This window comes from Macrobrachium rosenbergii, chromosome 4 (genome assembly GCF_040412425.1).
Source record: "Macrobrachium rosenbergii isolate ZJJX-2024 chromosome 4, ASM4041242v1, whole genome shotgun sequence".
NCBI lineage: Eukaryota > Metazoa > Arthropoda > Malacostraca > Decapoda > Palaemonidae > Macrobrachium > Macrobrachium rosenbergii.
In genome coordinates, this window is record NC_089744.1 from 24,170,868 (window position 1) to 24,195,731 (window position 24,864).

Here is a 24,864-nt window from a genome sequence, read left to right on the forward strand (position 1 = left end):
ATAATAATAATAATAATAATAATAATAATAATAATAATAATAATAATAATAATAATAATTTCGTACGATCACCATATTCCTTGGAAGCTTGAATTTCAAGTCAATGGCCCCTGTAGGCTTGTTCCAGAAGCGGATATATCTTCTGAATAATAATAATAATAATAATAATAATAATAATAATAATAATAATAATAATAATAATAATAATAATAATAATAATAATAATAATAATATAAAATTCGGAAAAGCCTTCTGGGCAGAGAATGAAAAATATTTATACCTTGCAATTTTCCGCTCATATTCTTCTCGCATCAACAACAAGAAAACCTAACCAAACTTGACCTAACATCAGCTCAGCAATATATCTTGTTATCTCTCTCGCACGCCTTTCAAAACTAGTCCCTAATTGAACGAATAACTTCAGCACACGACATCTATTCGGAGTAATCCACAGATGAAGGCCACGGCAACAAGAGATGAGGTCGCCTTATCATTATACGACTTTTTCCATCTTCAGTGGGAGTTATTGAACTTTCCGATTCTCTGTCGTATTTTCGGCGCAAGAGATCGTTAACTCTCTCTTGCTTGTCAGTATCAAGGAGAGGTTCTTCTTCTTTTTCTTCTTCTTCTTCTTCTTCTTCTTCTTCTTCTTCTTCTTCTTCTTCTTCAAAGGTGAAACTCCACTTTGGGGAACGGTAATTTGGAACAGTTTATGATGGGTTTTGCCTCACAAATAGTTTTTTCTTCTTTTTTTTCTATTCGGCGAACAAGAAGTTATTCATTTTTTTTTTTTTTTTGCGGTTAAAGGAGAATATTCCTGTTACGTGATTGTGTGTATTTTATTATTATTGTGTTTTTTTTTTTTTTTGCCAGACAACGGATACCGCTTCTCTCTGCTCTCTCTCTCTCTCTTTCTCTCTAGATACTCACACACACATATATGTTTATATATATATATATATATATATATATATATATATATATATATATATATTTATATATATATATATATATATATATATATATATATATATATATATATTTATATATATATATATATATATATATATATATATATATTTATATATATATATATATATATATATATATATATATATATATATATATATATATAGATGTGTATATGTGTGATATATATATGAGTGTGTATCTATGTGTGTGTGTTAAGAAAATCCATTACCAATTGAGTACTAAAAATCTCCGTTTATGAGCTCTAAAATAAATTACCGCCAAATGTTCAGACTTTGTCTTCAAATTGGCTCTTTTATATCTGACCTAAATGACTTTGCAACTCTGTAAACTTCATTTACGATAAAACAATAAAAAACGGACCCGCTTTGATAGCCAAGACAAAAAAGCCACAAGAATTAGGTTATTTTTTTTGAGTGATCATATTATTATTATTATTATTTTTATTATTATTATTATTATTATTATTATTATTATTATTATTATTATTATTATTATTATTATTATTATTATTATTATTGTTATTATTCGGAAGATAAACCTCATTTCATACTAAACAAGCCTACAAGGGCCATTAAAATACAGAAGGGAGAGATCAGCTGTTAATAAAGGAAGTAAAGATAGATTAATAAATCAATAAGTAAATAGATGAAAAAATAAATAAACAATTGAAATACAAGGTGAATTGTTTTAGGGCGATTTTCTGAAGATTGACTGACTGACGGAAATAATATCTTGCGATTTTCTGATGAATGTTATCTCTCTCTCTCTCTCTCTCTCTCTCTCTCTCTCTCTCTCTCTCTCTCTCTCTCTCTCTCTCGGGAGTGCTCGTGTTACGGCATTTGCTAAGTCAAAACTTTGGTTCACGTTCAATAAATATTTAATATAACACATTCTCTCTCTCTCTCTCTCTCTCTCTCTCTCTCTCTCTCTCTCTCTCTCTCTCTCTATTGTATGGACATACTGTTGCTTTATATACTAGGGGACGTGACTGACCACCGAGCTTAGACAAGAAACTGTGTAAGGTTCAGTTCAGTAAATATAGTCACTCTTTCATCAGTTACCGGAACAACTAGAAAAAATATATATTTACAAATGATTTTATAAAGCGGTCGTTTCCAAAATCTTTCACTTATTATATATATATATATATATATATATATATATATATATATATATATATATATATATATATATATATATATATATATATATATATATATATATATATATACAGCATATATATATGTGTGTGTGTGTGTATGTATATAAAATCACTTATTTGTTTCTAATTGTTCTTGTACTGGTATATACTATATATATATATATATATATATATATATATATATATATATATATATATATATATATATATATATATATATGTATATATATATATATATATATACATATATACAAAAACATTTATTTGTTTCTAATTGTTCTTGTAATTGTATATACTATATATATATATATATATATATATATATATATATATATATATATATATATATATATATATATATATATATATATATATATATATATATATATATATATATATATATATATATATATATATATATGTGTGTGTGTGTGTGTGTGTGTGTGTGTGTGTGTGTGTATACACATACATACATACACACACATTATATATATAAATATAAAATTTGATTAAATAAGTAGATATTGTGTAAAAGAGAGAGAGAGAGAGAGAGAGAGAGAGAGAGAGAGAGAGAGAGAGAGAGAGAGAGAGAGAGAGAGAGAGGGCAGAATCGTTGCTAGATTAATCCGGTGTTTGTTTTTCCTTTAATATCCGACGCAATTTAATTTTTAACTAAAGCTTCGTTTGCAACAGGTAGTATTTTCATAGTTATATATTTTTTTCCAATTTTCAATTCATAACCCAGCCGGCTTACTGTAGTGAGTAATATACATATTATTTAAAGAGGCAATGGCGTTTATTGTTCTGTAGGAGACGTGTAATGTGAATGTTTATATGAATTTTTTTATTAATGTTTAAGTAATTCCTTTGCTCAAAGATTTTAGTTTTTTTATAACGCCATTTGAGAACAAGATTCTTTTCATTATTTTTTAATGAGTTTTTCTGGTGGTGCTTCACAATATACTTTCATTATTATATTATACCAATAAGATAAATATAGCAGGGGAAAAAATTATGTTGCATGGTATTTGTAAAGAGTTGCAAGGGTTTTTCTGATGGAGTATTTGTCTATGTCATCTTGCTTGATTTTTGTAGTTTAAAATGTCTGCTGAATTCCTTATTTCACTTCAAAACGGTCCCATAGAATGCTTACCCTTTTATGTTAATTCGTCACTCAATATTAAAAACATTGAGTTTATGCAGTAAATGTTTTTCCTCGCTGTCGAACTCCTCAGTTCCAGAGGTCCTTTATTCCCCATACCGTTGGACTGTGGAACAGCCTCCCTACTGGGGATGTCGCGCAATTGGAACTCCAGAAGTTCAAGCGAAGGTGCAATGCATTGCTACCCTAATGCTATTCTCCTTGCATTTCAATGTATTTTTATCTATTTGATCATTTGTTAATTGATTTTTTCTTAATAAGTGAGTGGGATCTCTTCATTCTGTATTTCCCTGTACCTTCTCTTGCTTCTTCCTAATGAACACCATATTCTTTGGATGCTGGAATTTCAAGTCAGTGGCCCCTTTGGTGGGCTTGTTCCATGTGAATAGGTTTCATCTTCTGAATAATAATAATAATAATAATAATAATAATAATAATAATAATAATAATAATAATAATAATAATAATAATAATAATAATAATAATAATAATTGAAAGCCACAGTAGTGTTCAAGTTATTTATGCACAGAGTTAAAAATGATAAGGAGAGACTTTCAGATACTACTCCGTATCCCTCATCGGTCCTACTCTGCATAAATATTTTTAACGCTACTGTGGCTTTTAATTATCAGTATTTTAGCCTCGTTACAGGGGTTCCTTGTTCCAATAATAATAATAATAATAATAATAATAATAATAATAATAATAATAATAATAATAATAATAAGTGATGGCCTCCTAAGGAGGCAGGATGCAACCCGGAACCCCACACTATAAAAACCACCCAGTCGAATAGGATGATTGTGATAAAGAAAAAAAAAAAAAAATAATAATAATAATAATAATAATAATAATAATAATAATAATAATAATAATAATAATAATAATAATATAAAATTTACGTTACCAAGAGTAGGTACAGATGACGTATTAGCAAGATTAATTTTAGTGTTTATGTGTAAGTCTTAAACAAACCCAGCCAAATTTCTTCCTCCCTGCCAGCGACGTGTCCCTAATGAAACAAAAAGCTGAGCGTGCTTTCATCTGAGAATGTCTGAACACGCAAAGCCGGTTTTTATAAAGGAAGTAATTCCGGCGTCTCTTCAACATTTATTTTGACTCTTTTCTGGGATAATAAACAGACCTTTTGTCTTCTTTGGTTCTTAATGACTCATTATGTTTTGGAAATATTTTCCATTAAGTGTTTTTGTCTTAATGGTGTTCTGGTTTTGAAGTTAACTTCACAAATGATTCAGAATCAAACGCTTATGATATCTTAAATGATTTGAGTTTCATTGTTGAGTTTTATGTATACAACGATTCTTTAGTTTTCTGTAAAAGAAAACTATTGAGTTGGCTGTTTGTCTGTCCGTTAACACTTCTTCTGTCCGCCCCCAGATCTTAAAAACTACTGAGGCTAGAGGGCTGTAAATTGGTATGTTGGTCATCCACCCTCCAGTCATCAAACATACCAAATTGCAGCCCTCTAGCCTCAGTAGTTTTTATTCTATTTAAGGCTAAGACATGATCGTGCGTCTGACTCCGCTATGGTGCCAACAGCACAGGCCACCAGCACGCCGTAGCTGAAAGTTTTATGGGCCGCGGCTGAGAGTTTCATAGGCCGTGACTGAGAGTTTCATACAGCGCTATGCTCTGTACAGAAAACTCGATTGCGCCGAAGAAACTTCGGCGCATATTTTACTTGTTTACTTTTCGATTCCACTTGTCATTTTAATATCTACGAGGGTCTTCAAATACTATTATCCTTACTCAGTAGTTATACTTCCAGCTACATTGCATTCAGGACCGTATTGCTTACATACCGTGGCCTGTTCAATAATTCATAAATATTATATCTATATATATATATAATATATTTATATATATACATATATATTATTTATATATACATACATATATAAATGTATGTATGTATGTATGTATATATATATATATATATATATATATATATATATATATATATATATATATATATATATATATATATATATATATATATATATATATATATATATATATATATATATATATAATGAAAAACATTTAATTTTAAAGTCATACTCCTGAATCTCATTATCGACAATCGCTGTGCCAATTATCCTCTCTCTCTCTCTCTCTCTCTCTCTCTCTCTCTCTCTCTCTCTCTCTCCACGAGAGTGGAAATATCCGACAGTTAATCATTCTGACTATCTGTCCGTCTGTCTGAAGCACTTCGCGCATGCGCGTATTCAGTTAACCATTCCTTCAAAGCACTCGACGCTGAACACAAGTAAATATTCCTCCATAATTTTCAAAAACGTTCTTTAACTCAATTGAAAGTCGTATTCCAAAAGAAATGTTGCATGTTTAACGACGTGTCCTCGGCGACTACTGTAGGTGCAAAAATTCGCTCTCGCTGAGTAGGAAAGAAACCTCAGTCGGGAAGAAACGTTTGCTATAAAAAAGAAATAAGTTTGGGGAAAAAACGTTTGCCCTTTAAAGGGGAACAGTTGTTTTCAAAGGGTTTCGTCATACAGGCGACTCAAAAATGGGCGTTATTTGCTAGCGTTACGTGTTCCAGTTCTTGAGTGGGTGGTGATATATATATATATATATATATATATATATATATATATATATATATATATATATATGTGTGTGTGTGTGTGTATATATATATATATATATATATATATATATATATATATATATATATATATATATATATATATATATATATATATAAAGACAAAATCCACGAAGGAAAGAGAAATAGTGGAGTGCTATGAGGCCTTTCGACTGTCGTCGTTTACTTAGCAGACTGAAGAAATATAAAAATAAATTTACAAGGAAAATTCATATAAATGACAGATGGGGATTAAAAAGGAAAAAAAATATCTACCTGGAATCCAACACAATTGAAGAATTAGTAGAACTGCCTAAACAGTTAGCCCTGGCATGTATTATTTGGACCCCTGCATTAGAAAAATATTCAAGAATGACCTAAAAGATAAAATCACTGACTTAATTACAAATTAGGTACCATTATATTTTCTATGTATTCGTATGTTTAATATAATTTATATATGTACACACACACACACACACACACACACACACACACACACATATATATATATATATATATATATATATATATATATATATATATATATATATATATATATATATATATATATATATATATATATATATATATATATAAATGATGAAAGCCTTTGAAATTCAAAAGTTCCCTTCAAAGTGCAAACGTTTTTTCCCAAATTTTTCTTTTATAGCAAACGTTTCTTCCCAACTGAGGTTTCTTTCCTATTCAGTGAGAGCGAATTTTTGCACCTAGTCGCCGAGGATACGTCGTTGAATATGGAACATCTCGCTAGGAATACGAATTTCAATTGCGTTAAGGAACGTTTTTGATGATTATGGTGGAATAATCTTGGAGGAATATTCACTTGTGTTCAGCGTCAATCGCTTTGAAGGAATGGTAACTGAATACACGCATGCGCGAAGTAGTTTAGACAGACAGACAGACAGACATTCAGAATGATTAGCTGTGGGATATTTCCACTCTCCTGGAGTGGATTTTGGGTAAAGGAGAGAGAGAGAGAGAGAGAGAGAGAGAGAGAGAGAGAGAGAGAGAGAGATAATTATCCTTTACGTAATGTGCAAATTAAGTGTAATCTCATTCAGGGCCAGCGATTGTCGATAATGAGATTCGGAATATAATTTTAAAAATGAAATGTTTTATATGTATTATATATATATATATATATATATATATATATATATATATATATATATATATATATATATATATATATTTATATATATATATGTAGATAGGTAGATAGATAGATAGACATAGATGTATTCGCACATTCGTCACGAATCTTCTCTTAATTATTTATTTTTAAAGTGACATTGCATCCAAAGGAAATAAATGTACATTTTTATTTATTTCATAATAATAATAATAATAATAATAATAATAATAATAATAATAATAATAATAATAATAATAAAATTATACTCGAATAATGCCCAAAGGCTTCCCGATAATAAAATGTGGGATCTGTGATACTCAAGAAATCCTAATTTTTATTTTTTTTTTCTCTCTCTCTCTCTCTCTCTCTCTCTCTCTCTCTCTCTCTCTCTCTCTCTCTCTCAAGACATTTCTTTAGCATGTGTCACAAACTTCTTCCAGTACCCTTCTTATATCAGTAATCCAATTTCTCCGTGTGACGGGAATATGATTTAAGAGGAATTTGGTAAAGGGAAAGGCTTCTTTCAACCTTTCAGGATTTCGAAGAGGAAGAGTGGGTGGCCTCTTATTTTGGGCTGGGTGGGGTAGAGTGGGTGGGGGTAACTCAGCCTCTCTCTCTCTCTCTCTCTCTCTCTCTCTCTCTCTCTCTCTCTCTCTCTCTCTCTCTCTCGTCAGTTGTAAAGTAGTTTGGGTGGGAACCTGAAAATTTATACATTTTGTATATGTACATTATATATATATATATATATATATATATATATATATATATATATATATATATATATATATATATATATATATATATATATATATATATATATATATATATATATATATATATATATATATATATATATATATATATATATATATATATATATATATATATGGTAGAAATAACCATCACAAAATCACGCGTGGAACAAAAAAATTTCTGACTTACATCAGGGTCGAACCCAGGTCTTTTGGTTGACTTGTATTAGTAGGAATAACCAACACAAAATCACGTGTGTAACAGAAATAAATTTCTGACTCACATCAGGATCGAACCCAGGTCTTTCAATTGACTTGTACTGGTAGGAATAATCAACACACAATCACGTGCAGAACAGAAATAAATTTCTGACTCACACCAGGATCGAACCCAGGTCTTTCAATTGACTTGTATGGCCTAGTGGGCAGCGTCCTTGCCTTTCAGTTGAAAGACCTGGGTTCGATCCTGATGTGAGTCAGACATTTATGTAAGCACACACACACAGATATATATATATATATATATATATATATATATATATATATATATATATGTAAATGTGTGTGTATTCCAGTATAATAAATTTCCCTTTTAATATTTGTTATATATCTATATACAGTGTATTAGAGCCTCACCCTAGATATCTACATCATCTTCAATTTAACCTTTTCCTAAACTTAAAGTATATATCTGCTGCTAGCGTTAAGAAATAAGAGAAAAATATTTAAAAAAGTAAAAAAATCGCAATCGAGTTTTCTGTACAGCCGCTACAGCGTATAATCAAGACCACCGAAAACAGATCTGTCTTTCTATAGTCTCTGTATAATGATATATGAGCCGCGACCCATGAAACTTTAAGCACGGCCCGTGGTGGCCTATTCTATCGTTACCAGAAGCATGATTATGGCTAAATTTAACCTTAAATAAAATCAAAACGACGGAGACTAGAGGGCAAGAATTTGTTATGTTTGATGATTTTAGCGTGGATGATCAACATAACAATTTGCAGCCCTGTAGCCTCTAGTTTTGAAGATCTGAGGGCGGATAGAAAAAAGTGCGGACAGAATAAATTGCGGACGGACAGACAAAACCGGCACAAAAGTTTTCTTTTACAGAAAACTAAAAGTATATTTAAAGCAACAAAAACCACGACTGATTCTTTCGTCGTTTTTTCTTTATTGTAAATACGATGATATTCCTGTTTCATTTTAAACCTCTTTTCGCAGACACGCGTAAGAAGCTTTATTTCTCCCTGTGTCATTGATGTCTGAAGTATTTTCCACTCTTTTCACTGTATTTTAAAATTTCCAAAACCTTTATATATATATATATATATATATATATATATATATATATATATATATATATATATATATATATATATTTATATATATATATATATATATATATATATATATATATATATATATATATATATATATTTATTTATATATATATATGTATAAATCTTTCTACATACATCATATATATATATGTATATATATGTGTGTATATATATACATATACACACACACACACACACACACACACACACGTTCCTCTGCCCATTTGATAAACTTGATTTTTAAATAAACTAATGCCTCGTGCAAGTTATGACTTTTGAGAATAAAAATAGCCTATATGAAAAATTCGAAGGCCACAAAATACTGTATATATAAATACATTTTACATACTTTCCTGTTACTATACGATTTCAGTAAGATGTAACCAACCTCTCTCTCTCTCTCTCTCTCTCTCTCTCTCTCTCTCTCTCTCTCTCTCTCTCTCTCAGCAGAAAACAATGCTGAAAGATGTCACTCTCAGTACAGCCCGTTCTTCACATTTTCAACCGGGTTCATCGCCATGGCACTTTTCACCGTTGTCTGCATATCAAGTATGTCGATCTGACACCGTGTCAGATTATTTTGGGGGGAAAATGGACCGTGAAGGAATAATAGATTTTCAGTGGCGTCCAGTTTTGAAATGAAATTGATTTGCCGCGTGAATTTGGAAACCGCTTATGAAGTGTTGATGATGTTTGTTTGAAAAGTTCATTCTTTCCGTCGAATCTCAGGCATTTTTCTAAATTATAGTATAAAAAAAATAGTTTATCTAAAGTTGTTCAGATATATCTTTGGTATTCCCTTTTATTTAAAGAAAAAAAAAAAAACTCATGCTAATATGGAAAAGAAAACCTTTAAAATCCGAGGTAAAATATGATTTTGGAACACTGGTCCGCTGGTATAATCGCTAGTGTCGTGACATGCCGCTCATATGTCGCGAGTTCGCGCCTCCCCAGGGGCGGTGAAGAAATCACTGGCTCTGTATCATGAGCAGTTACTGCCGCAGTGTGGGGTCTGCTGTGGTGGGAGCTTCAAACCAACATTCTTTGGAAGTTTGAATTTCAAATCAGTGGTCCCTTTGGTGTGCTTGTTCCATGTGAATAGGTTTCATCTACTGAAATAATAATAATAATAATAATAATAATAATAATAATAATATTTAAAACTTGCTTTACTCTAAGATATGTTTTGTGATTCATTTAAAATTAGAAATCATACGATATTCTGTAAGAAACTTTAAAATGCCTTTAGCTTCAATTCCATAAAAGACCAGAGTTCCACCCAACATCTTGTATGGAGATGGTAAAATTACTACTGTTTGAAATACAAATAAAACAAGTAAAAAATGTGCCGAAGCTTCTTCGGCGCAATCGAGTTTTTTGTACAGCCGCTACAGCGTATAATCAAGGCCACCGAAAATACATCTATCTTTTGGTGGTCTCGGTATAATGCTGCATGAGCCGCGGTCCATGAATTTTTAACCACGGCCCGGTGGTGGCCTCTCCTATATCATTGCCAGAAGCACGATTATGGCTAACTTTAACCTTCAATAAAATAAAAACTACTGAGTCTAGAGGGCTGCAATTTGGTATGTCTGATGATTGGAGGGCGGATGATCAACATACCAATTTGCAGCCCTATAGCCTCAGTAGTTTTTAAGAGATGAGGGCGGACAGAAAAAGTGCGGACGGACGGACAAAACCGGCACAATAATTTTCTTTTACAAAAAAAAAAAACTAATATAATAACGTAAATATCCGGCATAAAGAAGAAAATCTCTTACCGGCAATTGAAGCCTCAATACATTAGCCCCGAAAATGTTTCTCAGGAACAAAGGATAAAAACAGATTATCGATGAAAATTACAGCAGCGGCCAAAGCTATCCACTTCATCACGGCTGTACTTCATGGCATTTTCTTTAATAGAAATGTTTCTACGTTCAAATTCCAGTAATTTCTGGGTATTAAGAGTTTTCTATTTAGTGGCTTTTTAAGAAGATAAGGTATGTTTTCAGAAGGTTTGTTTGGGATAAAAGAAAATTATTAATGATCATGTGAGATCTGTTGTAAATATTTAGGGAAAGGTTAAAGTAATGTTGAAAATATGGAGTTGTCTTAATTTTTGGACCATCTTGTCTCATATTTTAATGACTCACTTTTTAAATTAATAAGAGCTTGTGGTGTTGGTAATAATAATAATAATAATAATAATAATAATAATAATAATAATAATAATAATAATAATAATAATAATAATAATAATAATAATAAAAATAATAATAATAAGAGACTGAAAGCTCTCTGCAGAGTTTTACTTACAAATATATGAATTCATACATAACTGTGGGTTTGTTTCTCTATTATTATTATTATTATTATTATTATTATTATTATTATTATTATTATTATTATTATTATTATTATTATTCATAAAAATCTCATAACAGCATAATACTATTAAAGTGGTGAAGAAGCCCACAGTGGTGTAGATATAAAATATATATATATATATATATATATATATATATATATATATATATATATATATATATATATATATATATATATATATATATACATCTACATCTACACCACTGTGATTTCTTCACTATTATTATTATTATTATTATTATTATTATTATTATTATTATTATTATTATTATTATTATTATTATTATTATTCATAAAAATCTCATAACAGCTTGCTATTAAAGTAGTGAACTAGGCCCACAGTGGTGTAGATGTAAATATATATATATATATATATATATATATATATATATATATATATATATATATATATATATATATATATATATATATATATATATATATATATATATATATATATATATATATATATATATAAAATATATATTTACATCTACACCACTGTGATTTCTTCACTATTATTATTATTATTATTATTATTATTATTATTATTATTATTATTATTATTATTATTATTATTATTATTATTATTATTATTATTATTATTCAAAAGGTAAACCCCAATTTATATGGAACATGGCTACAGGGGCCATTGGTTTGAAATTCAAGCTTCCAATGAATATGGTGTTCATTTGAAAGAAGTTACAGAAGATAATAGGAAATACAGAAAGAAGAGATCAGTTATCAATAATGCACATTATGTCAAATTTTAAATGGAGACGTAATATAAAATGATTGTCTATATCAGGTCTATGCCAGTAATGCATTTTTCTGTATCACTGTCAATAACATTTTTGCACAATCGACATGAAAAGGATATCCGTCTGTACATTAAGCAAATAACATATACAACAAGCAAATAGTGTAAGGTCAGAGTTCCTACACGTTTTAGAAGCAGGGATTTACACCTTTCTTCCCTCAGGTTATCCCAAATAACGACAGAACGTCCCTTGTTATTGTTGTTTCATAAAGAGAGAATCTTAAAATTTAGGCTGTATGGAAGACGACTATGTACTTGTTCACAAAGGCCGAGTAAGTGGAAAAGTAGCTTGCCAGCATGGGCGGAGGGGGGACAAGTTGCCTCAAAATAGAACTATTGCCTTGCCTTGCCTCTCAGCTTTCTTGGCAAGTTGCCAATTACTTAACTTGCCTAATTAATAAAGGCAAGATATGTTTACTTACGGAAAGTAGCTTCTAGCAAGTTACTTGTAGCTTGTAGCAGCAAGTTACTTGCACACTTGATCTGCCTTTCTACTCGTTCTGTGTAAAAGAGTCTTTACGAAAGGAAAAAGCAGTGAGTTGGAAACGTCTGACGGCAAGATAGTAGTGTTAAAGTAGTTTAACCGGACCACTGAGCTGGCTTTCAGCTCTTATAGGGCTGGCAAGAGCTCTAGGAAATAAACGAGGTAAATTATAGGGATTTAAAGATGAACCAGGGAGCATACCCAACAGTTGCACTAAGAATTAATAGACAGAAACGTCGGGCAGGAAGATTGAAGAAAGGGAGCGGGAATGGAGGTCAAGTAAAGACTAAAAAATGGTTGACATAGGGGTCGAAGGGAGCTGCAAACACTTTGATAATACCTACAGCTCACTGTGTAAGGTGTACTGACAGCACTAATCCCTTACAGGGCGGTTTTGTAGGTTAAACCAACGTCACGCTGGCACGGTCTCTTTCCCCTAAATCTTCCAGTAGATGAAACTAAAATCTGTAGCAAAGTGGAAAAAAATTGGTCAATAGGAAAAGGATAAAATCACACGCAAGGTGAAGCCCTTTGAACCTTCAGGTAACCACAGTCAGAGAAAAAGGTTTACGGATCTGAGCCCCTGTAGACTCAGAAAGACCAGAAGGAAAAGAATAAAAAAAGACTTAGAAAAAGAAAATCCGGTTAGAGGAAACGGAATGCCAGGAATGAAAGATGAAACATTTTTCGTACGATGAAAAATATCCACTGGATTTTTTTTATAGGGGTTTAACTGAAGACATTATTATTATTATTATTATTATTATTATTATTATTATTATTATTATTATTATTATTATTATTATTCAGAAGATGAACCCTACTCATATGGAACAAGCCCACCAAAGGGGCCATTGACTTGAAATTCAAGCTTCCAAAGAATAATAATAATAATAATAATAATAATAATAATAATAATAATAATAATAATAATAATAATAATAATAATATTATTATTATTATTATTATTATTATTATTATTATTATTATTCAGAAGTTGAACCCTACTCATATGGAACAAGCCCACCAAAGGGGCCCTTGACTTGAAATTCAAACTTCCAGAGAATATGGTGTTCATTAGGAAGAAGTAAGGGGAGGTAAATACAGAAACGAGCGATCTCACTTATTACAAAAGAAAAAATAATAAATTAATAAATAGATAAAAATGAAATAAGGACGTAAGGAAAGAGTTCTAGTTGCGATTAAGAGCAGAACAGAGCCAATAGAGAAGCTGATATTAAAGTGTAAAAGAAATTACCCTGCTCCCCAGATTCACGTACCAGCTTAAGTGAAAGATAGATTGAGAATATTTCTGGTTAAGTAGGAAACGACACAGTAGGTTTAAGGAAATATTTCAGTTATAGAGAAGAAAACGGTCATTGATTGAAAGGAATAACAAACGATAATGTGCTAACCACCAGTAGGAACACACACACGCACGTAAGCTCTCACACACTTACCTTGGGAATAACTTACACAAGAGGTAAATTCGGTCCTAACAGCGTTCGATCATGCGCCTTTTGGTGTGGATTCAAAGGTCGACAATCGAATATAGACTCTTTACTTTGAATCAGAATCAACCAGTGTCCACCATGATACTTATCTTAAACCTTTTTGGTGTGTTAAAGATCTTGATAATTGACTGACCCAGTAATCTGTAAGGAGAAATATAAATGGTCTCAGCTCTGTAGTATATAATCTAGTCCAATTCAGGTTTTACAGTCAAAATCCTTATTAACCAATATCCAATGTGATATGTGCTATGAGCAAAGTTAACTACACCTGTGTTGGCGTTAACACACAAAAATACGAACAATTACTAGCCTTGAATTATGACACAACTCATGACGCACATAAAGTTCACGAACACATCAGTGATAGTTCTAGTAATAGTTGCACTGTCGTTATGATTATACATAAATGTTTATATGAATACTTCCTGTGTGGAATATGGAAAACAATGCTTTAACAGGACGACAGGATGCAAGTTAACTAACATTTTCAACACAAACTAGTACATAACCCTTGAATTACAAAATGCATAATATAAAATGGGTAACAGGCTATCCCCTTGAATCGCGCCACCTTCGACTATGACAGTTGTGTCTACGTGTTACTGGATCATCAAATATTTAATTAACCGCTCGCCAACAGAAATGACATCAGCAGTGACGTATTTCAATTATGAATGTTATATATTGTCGTACATATTAATACACAGCGTCTTACATAATTAATTACGTAATTAATAACTCGTGCGTGTAGTATTAAAGTCTTATTCAGTTCACTCGGGAAATTTTTATTCCATCAAATATTAAGCCCAGCTCCTCTACAATAGCAAAGTGTTTCCTCATTTAGACTGATACAGTTACCTACAGTTACCTTAGTTATATTATTCATATTGCTATTTATAAAAGTAACATCATATACGAATACCCATTCTTGAATCGGTTCATTGTATTTACAACCATTCTCTTCAGTGCTTACATAACTGCTATTTGTAGTCTCGTAATCGAGTCGAGCTTTTGTAGGGGTGGCTAATGGATGTATTCACTAATCCGTTGAATGAATATTCATTAGGAGTTAGGGTTATCTAAACATTTTATATAACAATAGCAATTATAGTCTTGAGATTAAGTGGGGTTCGCCACGTGTCGGATTGAACTGAATTGAATATAGAATTTAGGCCGAAGGCCAAGCACTGGGACCTGTGAGGTCATTCAGTGCTGAAACGGAAATATTGACTGTAAGAAGGTTTGAAAACAGGAGGAAAATCTCAAAGCAGTTGCACTATGACTCAATTGTTATGAGAGGGTGGAAAGTAAAGTGGAAGGAGGTACAGTAAACGGAATGAAAGGGGATGCAGCCAGGGACCGAAGGCACGCTGCAAAGAACCTTAAGTAATGCCTACAGTGCACCGCATGAGGTGCAATGACGGCACTATCCCCTTCAGCAGATGTCAGTACAGTGAAAAATAAACCATTCATTGTATTTCTATAGATCTATTTGATCATGCGTTGTATAATTCATTGACATGACGCCAAGTATCAGAAGTCTAGAAAATGATCAGTTTAAATTTCATTTGCACGTACTTTGAAACTACACACAATCACTAGAGATACTTGAATGTTTTTTTAGACATGTTTAAGCATCAGATAATAATAATGATTAAAATTATTGCACAGCAATTTCACAATTAATATTGGGTTGTGTACTTGTATAAGAATGACCTGTCGCAAAATGATTACTAAATCTATTATTATCATTTATCTCTTTTAACAATTTACGTAGATTTGTTCTATTTATTTAATAATTTTCAAGTTTATTTTTGTCATTTTAATAAGTGATCTCTTCTTTCTGTATTCCCATTACCTTCTGTTACTTCTTTCTAATGAACACCATAATATTCTTTGGAAGCTTGACATTCAAGCCAATATCCCTGTTGACTTTGTTCCTTATGAATAGGGTTCATCGCCTTAATATATAATAATAATAATAATAATAATAATAATAATAATAATAATAATAATAATAATAATAATAATAATAATAATAATAATAATAATGGGAATTAAAAGCCACAGTAATGTTAAAAATATTTATGTACATAAAAGTTTGTGACACTACTGTTTCAATAATAATAATAATAATAATAATAATAATAATAATAATAATAATAATAATAATAATAATGACTGTAATGACCAATTTTGTATAAGGATATCACCATCAGCATCCAGGTAAAAGGTTTAATTGAAGTACATTTGCATAAAATAATAATTATGCAAAGCTATGCTGTATTTTGAAATCCAATTATTTCACTTTTATGTTAATGAGATTCAAAGGAACTTTTTTTATTGTTTAGTAACAGAGGTAACTTATTATTATTAAGAAACTTGCTTAAAGAATATGTTTCTCATCTGGAATTATTACGAGTTAACGGGACAGTAGAGAATGTTCTTATGAGAAAAAATGTATCCTTAAATTATTGTATAATTCTCTGGATTAGAAGCGATTACTGGGATATGATGGAAACCGCCTCATAATTCACGGGGGTAAAACTGTTGGGAGGTGACAGTATATCTGGGAAAAGTGAGTGTGTTTTGATAATTGGGATTTACGTATATGTATGTAAGAGTATATTTTTGTGTGTGTATGTATGTAGGTATGTATGTATGTATATATATGTGTATGTATATATAAATTTATATATATAATATATATGTATATATATATATATATATATATATAATTATATATATATATATATATATATATATATATATATATATATATATATATAATATATTATATACATATATTATATATATAGATAAATTTATGTATATGTATAAATATATACATATATATATATATATACATTGTTTATTGTATATATAAATACATATATTACATATTAATGTATATATATGTATATATATTTACATATACATATGCATATATATTATATATATATATATATATATATATATATATATATATATATATATATATATATATATATATATATATATATATATATATATATATATATATATACACACACATGTATGTAATACATTCATACATACATATTCAATGCATTGTATGAATCTATAAGTATACGTTTACATTACTCAAATCACAACCAGCAAAACGATTCCCAAGTTCTCACGACAATCCATAACACACACAGAACAAAACAAAAAAAAACAAAAATATAATCGATTCATACCTCACGTCTTCCGTGTGTTGTTTTTCCTGCAGTCGAGACCTCGTTCTTGCCCACTTTCCATCGGGTCTCTTTCTTTTTTTATTTTTTTTCCCCTCTCCACCCGAGAGCCAAAATCAACAACGGAACTTGTATTCCCTGCAGTGAAATTTGCTCCTTTTATTTTCCTTTGATGGAATAAAGTTTGGCCAATGGAAGAACCCACCCTGCTCTCCCCCCCTCCACCCTACTCCCCCACCTTATTCTTCCCCCCCCCCACAGGCCTTCATGGCTTTGGCCTGCCTTCTTACTTCTTCTTCTTCTTCTTCTTCTTACTTTTTCTTTTTCTTCTTCTCCTTCTTACTTCTTTCTTCTTCTTACTTCGTAACTCTTACTTCTTCTTCTTCTTCTTCTTCTTCTTTTTTTAAAGGCTTCTTCGAATCAGGGATTTGCCGAGGGGAATGAGGTTCAACAACATTGTTCTTTTGGAGGGGAAAGTTCGTTTTATTACGTGGCTATGTTAGTACACGTGCACTTACACACACACACACACACCCACACACATTATATATATATATATATATATATATATATATATATATATATATATATATATATATATATATATAAAACTCCTTAAGTATCTGAATATGTATCAGCAAGGGTCTTATCCCATGAACAGTAATAATATTAATGATTATAAACACGTATGTGAGCATACGTGTTTTATATTAAAAAATAAATATTCGAATGCAAGAACGACCTCTGGAAGAGCCAATAATTATCAGACCAGGCAAACTAAAATGAATTCGAGAACGGAAAATAATTCCTTGAAGTTGCCACTTGTATCAATATTGAACCAATAAAAGCATATATAATTATTTCCCTTCAAAATGCGATGGAGAACGAAGAGAGAACTCGAAAAATTAATCTGGCTTAGCACTTGCCGACGGAGACGAATATTGTAAATCGGGTGCTGAGAGAGAGAGAGAGAGAGAGAGAGAGAGAGAGAGAGAGAGAGAGAGAGAGAGAGAGAGAGAGAGAGAATGAATGAATGTCATTTGAGCGATTAGATTCAGTTAACTAAACTGTGTAATTGTTATTCTTGATCATTTTTATATATATATATATATATATATATATATATATATATATATATATATATATATATATATATATATATATATATATATATATATATATATATATATATATATATATATATATATATATATATATATATATATATATATATATATATATATAATATATATATATATATATATATATATATATATATATATATATATATATATATATATATATATATATATATATATATATATATATATATATATCTCGATAAAACTCCCAACGACCACCAAGACTGTAGGATAAACAAACCACTTAATTCGAGAGTAGTCGATAGAGCCATCGACTTCCTTGAAGTCAACATTGAACAGAGAGACCTTTGAAAGACTGGGTAAATATCATGTCGACAGAACGACGGGGGAAAAAAATAAGAAAATAAATAGAAAAAAAGGATTATAGGTGACGCGAAAAATGGACCACCTCACAAAAAGAAGAGGTGAAACATTATTATTATTATTATTATTATTATTATTATTATTATTATTATTATTATTATTATTATTATTATTATTATTATTATTATTTGTGACAAAAATGGACTACTTCACAAAAAGGAAAGGTGAAACATTATTATTATTATTATTATTATTATTATTATTATTATTATTATTATTATTATTATTATTATTATTATTGATGATGACATAAAAATGGAATATCTCACAAATAGGAGAGTGTATTATTATTATTATTATTATTATTATTATTATTATTATTATTATTATTATTATTCACAAATGAATTTGCATACTAGGGTAACATTAAGCTATAGGACCTTATCCAAATATTATTAATGTTTGAAACAGTATATTCCAGTATAATTCCCGTTTATTCCAACATATTCCAACATAATTAAAGATGTAAGTTAGACTTTCTAAAAGTTTTTCACTTTTATTTTATAAGGTATGTACGTCATTAGAATGTAAAATGTGCAAAATTTAAAATTTTTGAGAAATCTCTGTAAGCCATTGCTTCTGAAATAAAATATCCTTAGGGTTTTATTGGTTAGAAAATAATTATATATATGGAACAGGAGCTTGTGCATCTTTTACAAAAATTATCAAAATAACATCATTCGCTTAGCTATGAGAAACGAAAACCTTTTTGGGGCAGCGGTTCTTAACCGTTTTATTACTACGCCCCCTCTAAGAGTTGGTCTTGCGCCCCCTTGCATCTATGAGTAAAATTCCCTCCCAGATTTCAAGGAAAATAAAAAAAAAAATAAAAGAAAAAGTTTTTTTTTTTTTTTGGGGGAATGAATGAGTGAGATACTTGACACTGCTTGTAGCGATTCTTGTTAAGAGAATAACGAATGTAATTAGAGAATTTTTTTATTTTTCCCTAGGGTTCGCGCCCCCCTTGGAAATTGCCGACGCCCCCAAGGTTGAGGACCACTGCTTTAGGCATGAACACATTAAAAACCAAGAGGTAAGTGCCTTTATCCACCTTAAATCATATATATATATATATATATATATATATATATATATATATATATATATATATATATATATATATATATATATATATATATATATATATATGTGTTTCCATCTCTGCCTTGTGCCCTGAAAGTAATCCAAAAAGATTTAGGACCATACTTGTCCCATTCGAGATAACAACATAGATAAATAAAGAAATAGTAGGGTGACAATGTTCCCGGTAATACCAGCCACCCATTACGAAGATTTGGCATCTGTTTGCCTATTCAAATGACCTGGAACGGGTAAACAAAATGGGTAAACAAGATGGGCAAACACAACATATGGCTGTATCTCCACCGCCTGCCTCCCAGAGCAAAGGCATTGGAAGGATTTGAAGTAAAAATAGAAATATGTTTTATATGTCGTTTTAAACTACTATTGTGCTATGTATCTCGGTAGTACTGTTTTTAAATTATTGTTATAATTAAATTAAAGGCTTTAATACGATCAAAATATATTTTAGGCTTTTTGTTAAAATATTTTGCTATATATCTCTAGAGTACTTGTTGTATAGTCTTCTTATATGCTCCCCTTTCACGCTGGGGAATATTTTTCAATTCCCTAAATTTTCAATCATTTTTTTTAATTTTTCAATTATTACTGGGACCACTACGCGCTTATGAATCCTAATAAGTTATTAATATTATTTCTGAAAGTTTTTATTACCAGGTAATGAACAGGAAATGAGGAGACCAACAATAAATATTCATTTTATCAAGATGGGAAATTTAATGATCTCGAGAAAAGCTAATAATTGAGCCTAATAAAATTTTTTATCATTGAAAGTAAATAGAACGTTTCATTAGTAATTTTTAAAATTGCTTCTCATGTTATATTATTATTATTATTATTATTATTATTATTATTATTATTATTATTATTATTATTATTGCTAAGAAATTTACAATCTCGTGAAAAACAATATATCATAAAATTCCACCATTACATAGTAGTATAGTTTACTATATAATGGTGGATTTTTATTACATTATTATTATTATTGTTATTATTATTATTATTATTATTATTATTATTATTATTATTATTATTATTATTATTATTATTGCTAAGAAATTTACAATCTCGTGAAAAACAATATATCATAAAATTCCACCATTACATAGTAGTATAGTTTACTATATAATGGTGGATTTTTATTACACTATTATTATTATTATTATTATTATTATTATTATTATTATTATTATTATTATTATTATTATTATTATTATTACTAAGAAATTCACAATGTCGTGAAAAACAATATATCATAAAATTCCACCATTACATAGTAGTATAGTTTACTATATAATGGTGGATTTTTATTACATTATTAATATTATTATTATTATTACGAAGCCTTCATTAAATTTGCTTTCCAAAATGATTAATACTACTAATTTTTTGCTACATATTATTATTATTATTATTATTATTATTATTATTATTATTATTATTATTATTATTATTATTATTATTATTATTATTATTATTATTACGAAACCGTCATTAAACTTTGCTTTCCAAAATAATAATTACGAATAAGATTTTGCTACATGATTACTTATTAGTCTCTTGATAAACGTCATGGATTCCTGAATTACAGAACCATATAGGTAATTATCATAATTATGGGAAAATTATGTTAATAGCCATTGAGTCTCGGTATTTTTAATTCCCTAAGCTCATTCCAGAGGAGAATTATTCAGTGCATTTATTCAGAATCTTTTTTTAAATTCTAATAATTCGTTTCCGTAGAGTAAATACTGTTATTATGAAGAATTTGGTACCAACTAATTGTGGTTAAGTACACCAATATTACTGCTCTTAAATCTCAAGTTTTTTTTATAAAGTTATCTACATCTACTGAAATTAATGAAGTTTTGCAGGTTAAAATACTGTAGATTCTTTATTTATTTATATATATATATATATATATATATATATATATATATATATATATATATATATATATATGTATGTATATATATATATATATATATATATATATATATATATATATATATAGTGTATATATATATATATATATATATATATATATATATATATATAAATTGCATATTTGAATTATTTTTAATGTTAATTTATACAATATCTACTTTCTAACCATATCACAAACAAATCAATCTCTTCATAGAGAGAGAGAGAGAGAGAGAGAGAGAGAGAGAGAGAGAGAGAGAGAGAGAGATCAGATCACGATTGTCTCATACCTTTCATCTCACTTGTCAATTGTCTGTCAAAATCTCTCCTGAGAGCAATTTGCTTTCAGTGAAAAATTTTTTTTTTTTCCTCCATTTTAAAAACGCTATTTGGTCTTGATTCCAAATGCAAGTTAGCCATTTAGGTTAGGACTTAAATGGCTCTTTGATGTTTATATATATCAGTAGAAGTTTCATTTATTCCATTATTTAATAGAATTGGTCCTTATTCACCAACGCCTAGCTTACGATGTCTATCTATACAGACAACAGAAAGCAGTACCAGTAAATGGAGATATTTAATGCCAGAACTTAAAAATTGTATAAGTAATCATTTAGGATTACTTTATAAATAATTAGGAACACGATAAGTTACGCTTACAATAAACGTAGATACTCGGCCTCGGTTAGTGTGACCTCTGGTGGTGTGGCATCAATCTCGGCCTCGGTCTCGGGCTCGGGTGGTATGGCCTCGGACTCAGTCTCGGGTGGTGTGGCATCAATCTCGGTCTCGGGTGGTGTGGTCTCGGACCCAGTTTCGGGTGGTGTGGCCTCGTTCTCGGCCTCGGGTAGTGTGGCCTCGGTCTCGGCCTCGGGTAGTGTGGCCTCGGACTCTGTCTCGGCTGGTGTGGCCTCGGTCTCAGCCTCGGGTGGTGTGGCATCAATCTCGGCCTCGGGTAGTGTGGCCTCGGACTCTGTCTCGGCTGGTGTGGCCTCGGTCTCGGCCTCGGGTGGTGTGGCATCAGTCTCGGCCTCGGCTAGTGTGGTCTCGGACTCTTTCTCGGCTGGTGTGGCCTCTGTCTCGGCCTCGGGTGGTTCGGCCTTAGTCTCGGCCTCGGGTGGTGCGGTTTCGGTTTCGGTCTGGGGTGATGTGGCCTCGGTCTCAGTCTCGTCCTCGTGTTGTGTGGCTTTGGTCTCGGCCTCGTCCTCGGATGGCGAGTACTCAGTCTTTGCCTCGCCTGTTTTGACCTCGGTCTCGACCTCGGGTGGTTTAACCTTAGTCTCTTCCTCGGGAGGAGTGGCCTCAGACTTAGCCTTGGCCTCGATCTCGACCATGTCGGGAGATGTAGCCTCGGATATGAATCTTAAGAGGAAAATCAATCACAGTAACGTGTCTTATCATTGTCCAGACCTACACCAGTCCACAAATAGGTCAATTACGTAAAGGCAGGCAATTAAAATAGTTGAATTGTTCAAGGGTCCTTTCACCGCTGCCGAAGGGCTAAATAAAACCGGCCAATTCCGGTACGAGGAACCAAAAGCGAAAACAGAGCCTCTACAGGCCAAGAAGGGAACCATTTACCACCAGAAGCCGGTTGGAAATGTTTCTCCCAGGCACCGTCAGAGGCCAGCAGCTTGCAGGGCTCGCTTTCCTTGGGAGGAATGCGTCAAAAAACACGTATTAAATTGGCTTTATTGCTATACGTTTTAATACGATCCTGTCTACTGCAACTCTTGAATAAATGGCAAATGTGAATTTACACATTGCAGACAAATGTAAAACATTTTTAACATGGAAAATATATTTTTCATGTTACGAACTTGTATTACCTGCTCTAAGGCAGACTGTATGTGAAACTGGAACTTCTTACCTGCTCTAAGGCAGATTCTTTGTGAAACTGATATTCATTGCCTGCTCTAAGGCAGATTCTATGTGAAACTGGAATTTCTTGCCTACTCTAGGGCAGATTCTATGTGAAACTGGAATTTCTTGCCTACTCTAGGGCAGATTCTATGTGAAACTGATATTCGTTGCCTGCTCTGAGGCAGATTCTATGTGAAACTGAAATGTATCTCCTACTCTAAGGCAGACTCTATGTGAAAATGGAATTTCTTGCCTGCTCTAAGGCAGACTCTATGTTAAACTGAAATTTATTGCCAGCTTTGAGGTAAACTGTGCAACTGAACTTTGATTGCATGTTGACAGAGTTTTGACCATTAGTGAAAGCAGAGAATAATACAAATGAAAATAACTACTTGAATATAAAACTAAACCTTCTGAATACCAATTCCCAACACCTTGGGAAATGCTATATAGTGCTCATTAAGTTTGCAGTTTAATAACTATTTACAAATACCTTTCTTTAACTTTTGTTATCCCAAGAAGAAAGAAGAGAGAGAGAGAGAGAGAGAGAGAGAGAGAGAGAGAGAGAGAGAGAGAGAGAGAGAGAGATTGGTTGATTGATTATGGGTACTAAATCTGGCGTCGAGAGAGAGAGAGAGAGAGAGAGAGAGAGAGAGAGAGAGAGAGAGAGAGAGAGAGAGAGAGAGATTAATTAATTGATTATGGGTACTAAATGTGGCTTCAAGAGAGAGAGAGAGGGAGAGGGAGAGATGATTAATTATGGGTACTAAACCTGGCGTCAAGAGAGAGAGAGAGAGAGAGTTTGGGTACTTTTGTGTGCT

At 30.9% G+C, this 24,864-nt stretch overlaps 1 protein-coding gene across 1 annotated transcript; it reads right to left on the reverse strand.

Moving 5' to 3' along the window:
* Nucleotides 1-434: 434 nt before the first annotated feature.
* LOC136837057 (brain acid soluble protein 1-like) lies at nt 435-23,514 on the reverse strand. Its single transcript, XM_067101644.1, has 2 exons — nt 22,876-23,514; nt 435-683 (listed from the first exon to the last, which is right to left on the reverse strand). Exons 1-2 carry the CDS (start codon nt 23,512-23,514, stop codon nt 435-437), a joined length of 888 nt encoding a protein of 295 aa, XP_066957745.1.
* Nucleotides 23,515-24,864: the final 1,350 nt, after the last annotated feature.

Excerpts from the sequence above, each read along its gene's own strand:
- LOC136837057 (XM_067101644.1), bottom strand. The coding sequence starts at position 23,514 with ATGGTCGAGATCGAGGCCAAGGCTAAGTCTGAGGCCACTCCTCCCGAG. Across the intron at positions 684-22,875 it reads TTGATGCCACACCACCAGAG|TGGAGTTTCACCTTTGAAGA; the intron begins GTCACACTAACC and ends CGTTCCCCAAAG.